This window comes from Gavialis gangeticus, unplaced genomic scaffold (genome assembly GCF_001723915.1).
Source record: "Gavialis gangeticus isolate Ggan-Ray unplaced genomic scaffold, GavGan_comp1, whole genome shotgun sequence".
Classification (NCBI taxonomy): Eukaryota; Metazoa; Chordata; order Crocodylia; family Gavialidae; genus Gavialis; species Gavialis gangeticus.
The window spans coordinates 39,595,783-39,603,803 of NW_017729028.1; the positions used below are offsets into that span (position 1 = coordinate 39,595,783).

At 48.6% G+C, this 8,021-nt stretch overlaps 1 protein-coding gene across 1 annotated transcript in view; it reads left to right on the forward strand.

Annotated features, from left to right (window-relative positions):
• Positions 1-2,389: 2,389 nt before the first annotated feature.
• Positions 2,390-8,021, forward strand: part of OPN5 (opsin 5) — a 54,925-nt gene continuing 49,293 nt past the window's right edge. The window contains exon 1 of the mRNA XM_019520694.1: positions 2,390-2,535. Coding sequence (XP_019376239.1) covers positions 2,406-2,535 — 130 coding nt within the window. The 5' untranslated portion in view covers positions 2,390-2,405. The remainder of the gene's footprint in view (positions 2,536-8,021) is intronic.

Below are 8,021 nucleotides of genomic sequence, written 5' to 3' on the forward strand. Positions count from 1 at the left end.
AAGGCAACTTCTTGAAGGATAGCCAGCATGGGTTTGTTGTGGATAGGCCTTGCCTGACCAATCTCAACTCCTTCTACTACCAGGTGACATATCACCTGGACAAGGGAGAAGAGATTGACGTCATATATCTTGACTTTAAAAAAGGTTTTGATCTGGTATCCCATGATCGTCTTATAGAAAAACTGGCCAACTGCGGCCTCGGCTACATCACAGTCTGCTGGCTGGGGAATTGGCTTCGTGGTCAGACCCAGAGTGTGGTAGTTGATGGAAGTCAATGATTGTGGTGTGCCGTGATCAGTGGGGTCCCCCAAGGCTCCATCCTTGGGCCTATCCTTTTCAACATCTTCATTAATGATGTGGACATTGGTATCAGAAGCGGACTGGCCAAATTTGCCGATGACACCAAACTTTGGGGAAAAGTGTCCACACCCGAGGACAGGATGGTGATCCAGGCTGACCTTGACAGGCTCAGAAAATGGGCGGATGAAAACCTGATGGCCTTCAACTCTGAAAAATGCGAAGTACTCCACCTTGGGAAAAAAACCTACAGCATGCTTATAGGCTTAGCAGTGCTATGCTTGCTAGCACCATGGCCGAAAGGCACTTGATTGACCACAAGATGAATATGAGCCACTGATGTGATGTTGCAGCTGGCAAAGCGAGCAAAACTGTGACTTACATCCATAGATGCTTTTCTAGGAAATCCCAGGATGTCATCCTCCCACTGTACTCGGCCTTGGTGAGGCCAGACCTGGAGTACTGCTCTGGGCTCCACAATTTAAAAAGCATGTGGAGAAGCTTGGGATAGTGCAGAGGAGAGCCATGTGCATGATCAGAGGGCAAGAGAACAGACCTTATGATGAGAGACTGAGAGCTACGGGACTCTTCAGCCTGGAAAAGCGCAGGCTCAGGGGGGACCTGGTGGCTACCTATAAGTATAGAAGGGTTGTGCATCAGGATCTGGGGGAACGTCTGTTCACCAGAGCGTCCCAAGGGATGACAAGGTCAAATGGTCACAAACTCCTTCAAGACCATTTCAGGCTGGACACAAGGAAGAACTTTTTTATAGTCTGAGCCCCCAAGATCTAGAACAGGCTGCAGCCAGAGGTGGTGCAAGCACCTACTCTGGACTCCTTTAAGAGTCAATTGTACATTTATCTTGCTGGGATCCTGCCCCTGGGGCAGGGGCTGGACTTGATGATTAAGAGGTCCCTTCCAGCCCTAATGTCTATGAAATCTATGACTTGGCCCCATAATTCATTTTCTGGCTCCAGGATCAACTGTTGACGTGATGCGCAACGGAGATACATTTGTTGTCAAATGCATGAAATATTATTAAAGCTAGGCTGGATCTGGACCAGATGGCTACCCATGGGCAAGATCCAGCATGGGGCAGCCACCGTAGTCACTGCAGCAGCTGTGGGTCCAGCAGCAGTGAGGGCTCTGGAGGAGGCAGTGGTGAGTCTGGAAGTGGTAAGGGGTTTGGAGGAGATGGCAGTGGGACTGAAGGTGGTGAGGGGGGTCCAGAGGTAGAAGCAAAAGGGGTTTGGTGGCAGTGGTGGATCTGGAACTGGGTTCAGAGGTCTGCGGGGCACCAACAGCAGGCCAAACTTGCTGCAGATGGCCAAAGTTAGGGAGGTCAAAATAACCCAAATTCTGCACCAGGCCACGCCCCCAACTTTCAGTGGCCTACCAGTGGCCCAGTGGGCCAGATCGAGAGGCTTTGTGGGCCAGATGTGGCCCATGGGCCATGTTTGACACCCCTGCTTGGAAAAAGGAAAGCAAATGAACAGGGTATATCTAGCCACCTGTCCCCTGCTCATGAGCTTTCCTAGCATCCACCATCATTGCTTTAGAGATGCCAGAGGATACATCCTTCACTGTTCTGTTTAATAGCTACTAATAGATCTGGCATCCATGAAATAGCCTTAGTCCCTTTTTGAACCTGGGTGTAGTATCTGCCTCTACAAGCTCCTATGGTAATGAGTTCCACAAGTCAACTATGCGTGGAGTAAAAAGGTGTGCAAGGCAAAAAAAGAATGAATGTGGGGGAGACACAGAGAGACTTCATGGTTTGCCTGAAGTCACACAATATGTGAGCAGAGCAGAGGGGGAGTAGAGATACTGCTCAGCTATATTACAGTGAGGACCATATCAGTACCTACATAGCTCAGTAGAGAAAGCCATTAAATAAGTTTCAACTAGTCAGTTGGGGCTTCTGAAACCAAGCTGAGCAATTTGAAATAGGTTTTGACATGGAAGCCAGGAGCCAGTGGAACAAAGATAGAAGGGGGTGATGCTCTCTACACATGAGCAAAGGTTTTATAGCAATTCCTGGTGGCAGCTGCAATCTGTTATGTACTCTCTTGTTTTGCTTTTTAGACGCAAATCTGGACATAAGGAGCATGACTTCAAATCACAGCAGTTCACCCCAGGATGAATATCTCCCTCACTACATTCGGGATGAAGACCCTTTCACATCAAAGCTCTCTAAGGAAGCTGATATAGCAGCTGGATTTTATTTAACCATCGTTGGTAAGTGTCTTCAATTATTCATTGGAAGGTGTGCAAGCCACAGTGCTGTTTGTCAGGCAGCTGCAGAAAAAGCTGTAACAAGAAAAGATTGTGATGGGTCATGCAATGGAAAGAAAGATGTGGTGGGATGGTGGCTTAACACTTTTGTATCAGGAAAGTGAGTATTTCATAGACATTAGGGCTTGGAAGGGACCTTGCGAGATCATCGGGTCCAGTCCCCCTGCCCAAAGGGCGGAGAGTCAGCCGGGGTCAGCAGTTTTTTGAAGGTATCCACCATTTTGCCCAATGCTCGCACCATTTTTGGGGGGAGTCTATTCCAGATTCTGGAGACTCGGATGGTAAAGAAGTTTTTCCTTATGTCCAGTCTAAAGCCGTTTTCCAGCAGTTCGTGACCATTAGACCTTGTCTTCCCTTGGGGCACTCTGGTGAACAGACTTTCTCCCAGTTCCTGATGCATCCCTGTTATATACTTTTAGGCTGTCACCAAGCCCCCCCTGAGCCTTCTCTTCTCCAGGCTGAAGAGTCCCATGCCTTTCAGCCTTTCCTCATAAGGCCTGTTCTCTTGACCTCTAATCATGCGTGTGGCTCTCCTCTGGACTCTCTCAAGTTTCTCCACATCTTTTCTAAAGTGTGAAGCCCAGAATTGGACTCAGTACTTCAGCTGCGGTCTCACCAAGGCTGAGTAAAGTAGGAGGATGACTTCTTGGGTCTTGTTTGAGATGCATCAGTAGATGCAAACCAGAGTTTTATTTGCTTTGCTGGCTGCGGCATCACTTTGGTGGCCCATGCTCATCCTGTGATCAATCATGGCCCCCAAGTCTCTTTTGTTCATGGTGCTAGTGAGTGTAGCACTGCTGAGCCTATAAGTATGATGTGGTTTTTTTCTCCCGAGGTGGAGCACCTTGCATTTCCCTGTGGTGAATATCATCAGGTTTTGATCTGCTCACCTTGTGAGCCTGTCCAGGTTGGCCTGAATCACCAGACTATCCTCTAGTGTGACCGCATTTCCCCATAGTTTGGTGTTATCTGCAAACTTAGCCAGTCTGCTTCTGAAACCAGATAATTTGTGAATATATTAAAGAGTAATGGTCCAAGTACTGACCCTGGGGGACTCCACTGGTCACCAGGTGCCATGTTGACTCAGTTCCATCGACTATCACTCTCTGGGTCCGACCACGGAGCCAGTTCCTCAGCCACTGGACTGTAAGGTTGTTGAGTCCACAGTTGCCCAATTTCACCATGAGGACATCATGGGAGACCAAGTATTGCTGTAATGTGTCAGGCCAGTGGTCCATCCAGGCCAGTAGCCTGCTGTAGACAGCAGTCCTCCCTAGATACTTCAGAGAAAAGTGCAAGAAATCTCTTGATGAACAGTTGTTTGCTAACCTGCTCACAGGAGTGCTCCAGCACCTGTGCTTGCCCCAGCTGTATAAAAATCTGCCCTGGTGAGCAGCTCAGGGCTACTTGCTCTCAGGAGCTTTTGGGGCCCAGCCAATTTGTATCTGAGGACACTAGCCCCTTGTGCCAGCTGGACTGCTGAAGCAGCCCTAACCTACAGTGACCCTTGCACCCTCTACCCACTGCAGCAGTCTGGCAGTGGAGGCTGCTGCCTGGCTGTGACCTGCTGCCACCTGCAACAGCATGCAGCCCAACGGCTGTGTGCCTGCCAGACCCAGACGAGGACTACAGAGCTGCCTGGGCTGTGGTGTGGGCACTGTAGGAGAGCCTCCTGCACCTCTGGACCAGCTGCCAGTGGGCCGTGTCTGCACAGTTGGCCTTTGTGCTGCACCGCTGTCATATCTTCTGGTGCTCCTCACTGCCATCTGGGCAACTATCGCCCAGCAGATGGGCTCATTGCAGAGGCCCTGCTTTGAACTGTGAAAGCATGCCCTTCTGGCCCCAAATGGCCAGGTCAGCCAACTTGTCTGCCCTCCGGCTGGGTCCCTGGTGCTGGCTCTGGGCAGGCTCCTCTGCCTGGGTCTCGCAACTTGTCTCACTATTAGAGATCCTGGGGTTCCCTGTTTAAAAATTGCAAATTCTGATAAAAAACCCAAATTCTCTCATTAAAATACCCCAAATCTGGGTTCTTCTCTGATTCAAATGAAACTCCACTATATAGAGAGGATCAGTTGGGCAAAGTTTTATTGATATATTTACCATTTTAAAGCAATTTGGCATCCTACCAGTGCCACTATCATCATAATAAAAATTCTAAATATTTATACACTGTGGCATTTGCTTTTGGGTTTTTTAACATAGAAAAATCAGAGCTGCCCCTGCCCACTTTGCTCACCAGGAGGTGGAGAACTGCCCTGCCCTTGCCCCTCACTCCTGACCCACAGCCCCTGCCTGCTCCCACTAGCTCCCTCCTGGCAGCAACTCTGTCCCAGCACCAGGACATGGGTCCAGTTGCAGCTGTCTCACCGGCTGCATTGTGGCTCTGAGCTGTTCTGCTCCTTGTGCCTGTGCCCAGGCCCCAGTGGTCGCCATGCCATTCCCGGGAAGTCCTTGACTGGGGCTTAGGGATTGGGTTGGGCAAGACCCTTCTGCTCCAGGCTGGCCTCCCTCTGCACAGGCTGCTCTAGCCTGGCTCTGGCAGCCTGTCCTACCCAGAGTGCCCCCCATCTCCAAACCCCATCTCTACCCTCAGCCTGTCACACCCCCAAGAGTTTCCTGGGACCAGGAGCCTCCCCAGGCTGGGTCCACATAGTTTCATGGCCCGTCACTGGTGTGAGCTGGGGCAGGGCTGCAGCGTGGCAGTTGCCCCTGCAGCCGCAGGTCCCACCAGCCGGTCCTGTCCCATCCCATATGGCTGGCTGAGCACATAGGGTGTGAGATTTGTGGGGGGGATGTGGGTCAGGGCCTGGGTCATGCCGCAGTCTTGCTCTGCTTCTGTTTGCCCTGCAGGATTAGGCAGCATGCTGGGGCAGCAGGGGCACCATAGCAATGCTCTGGCCAGATGCCAAAGCGTCTCTGGAGGACCCAGTCTCCACTTGCTTTGTGCCCTGCACTACTTTTTTTCTGGGTGTTTTTTCTTTCATACCTGGAAATCCAGGTATCAAATTTAGAGCCTGTGCTGCAAATAGGCAGCGTGGGGAACATTTTTTCATTCTTAGTGTTCCTTTTGCGGCTGGCTTGACAACAGGCACGTGCATGCTAGTCGGGAAGTGTCCATTGGGATCAAGCACTTTGCATGCCCTCAAAAAATGGGAGCATGCTGACAAAAGCACATCATTTTTTAACAAGAGCACTGGCATGCACGTACTTTGTAATTTTGCTTCTGAGTTCAGTGTTGCCTTTCTTGGCAAACAAGCATTTATTTGTTTGACTGTCAGGCTCTGCCCAGTTGGCAAGCTCAGTTTAATTATTTGCCACCTTATTTGCTTGTGTTTCTGGCGGGGGCGGTTTATAGAAGATAAGAGCTAATGTCATTTTTTGGAGCAAATGTTTTTGTTGCTTAAATATTTGTATTGTTTTTGGCCATGTGTACAGACAGATCTTACCCTTAGCGGCTGAACCACAATTTTGCTTGTGATCTTCTGCAAAAATTCCACTAATCTTCAAAGTAACTGGAGTGAAAATTGGTGGCTTCAGGGAAACTTCCCCACCTTGTGATTTCTTGTGAGGGTGATATTGTGGGCACTTTTCCTTTTGCCTGGAGACAGATGAAACCATATCTTGCAGATAGGGAAGGCCCATTTATCTGTCCTAACAAATTCATTAACACTTATTAGAGTGTTTCTTCATATATCCTAGCTAAACTGAAAAAATGCCATGCAAGTCACGTGCATGGTATTCAGAAAGCAGTGCTTTGAGACTCTGTTCCCACTTTTTTGTTATGTATGCAGCCTTGTTGTTGCCAAAGCTGTAGTTCTTTAAAGGAACTCCAGATTTCTGTACTGTTCTTACCACTTTCTTACTCACAGTTCTGAAGTTGATGGTTTTGAAACAAAAGACCATCTCGTAGAAGAGATTTGAGTTCCAAACTCCCCACCATTAGCTGTTGTGACGTTTCCATAGAACAATAATACAGTGGCCCTCAAGATTTGTCATCTCATTTGTAACAAGATTAAACCAAGAGTGTCTTTAAGCAGCTCTTCCAAGTCACTTCCATGACTTTCAGAAGGCTTTGATAAGTACATTTTCCACAATTGATCTGAACAAAGTGCGATCCCCATGTTTTTCAAAGAGCATCCAATTAGCTTTTCATAGCAGTCTTCTCTAGAGCTGGTTACAGACATGGGAAAAAACAAAACAAGGAGAACAAGGAGGTGGCTATACCCTCTTCTGGAGGGGTAAACAGGAAGGAGAACAGCAACTTTACAGAGTTGGCTTTGCCATTAAGAATGAACTCATAGACCAGCTCAATGAGTTCCCTATCAGAATGACTGAGCACCCCATGACTCTCCACCTTAAATTGGCAGGGAGCCAATACACCACCGTTATCAACACGTGTACCCCAACTCTTGACGCCACTGCTGAAACAAAGGAGGAATTCTTTGCCAACCATGACCAAGTCCTCTGTGATGGTCTGGAGGGAAACAGAGTTATTCTGCTCAGCAATTTCAATACCAGAGTCAGAAGGGACTCAAATCTCTGGAATGGAGAAATCAGCAAGGAAGGAGTGGGAAAGGTCAACTTTAACAACATCCTCCTCTTGAACAAGTGCGCAGAACATGGACTCGCCATCACCAACAACCTGTTTCATCAGAAAAACAGATACAATACGTCCTGGCTATAGACACAATCTAAGTATTGGCACTTGATTGACTATATCATTGTTCACACCCAGGATCGCAAAGATGCATGCATTACTTGAACTATGCTAGGACTCATCTGCTCAATTATGTTACTCAAATTGTCGTCCAAACGAAGTCTGCAACAGAAGCAATGCTGACAGAAGTTCAATGTCAAAGGACTCAAGGACCCAATCAAGTGATACCTCTTCCACCGGTGCCTCAATGAAAAGCTGGCGAATTCCAATCAACCACAATGGGACAATGTTGACAGTGTTTGGGGTGCCTTTAAGTCCATCGTATTCTGCGCTTGTGAAGAGACGCTTGGATTCACTACCAGGAAACATCAAGACTGTGGATTGATGAGAATGACTGGAAGATCCAAGAACTGATTGACCATATAGTTGGAGAAGCGCTGAAGACTCAGAGGGGAGGGGAGCCGGGTTTCCAAGGGGAGTGGTCGCTCCTTAAGGAGATGATCCTCCAAGCCCAGAGGAAGGTAATCCCCAGGAGGGTCAAAGGGGGCAGGAGAGCATATAAGCCTCCATGCCTCACTAAAAACATCTGGGAATGTCTCCTTGCCAAAAAGGAGGCTTACTCCCAATGGAAAGGAGGGGTCATCACTAAGGAGGACTATTCTGCAGTTGCTCGGGGATGTAGGGGGATGGTTAGGAAGGCCAAGGCAGAGATGGAACAGGGGCTGGCTTCCCGGATTAAGGACAACAAGAAGTCCTTTTTTAAGTACATAGG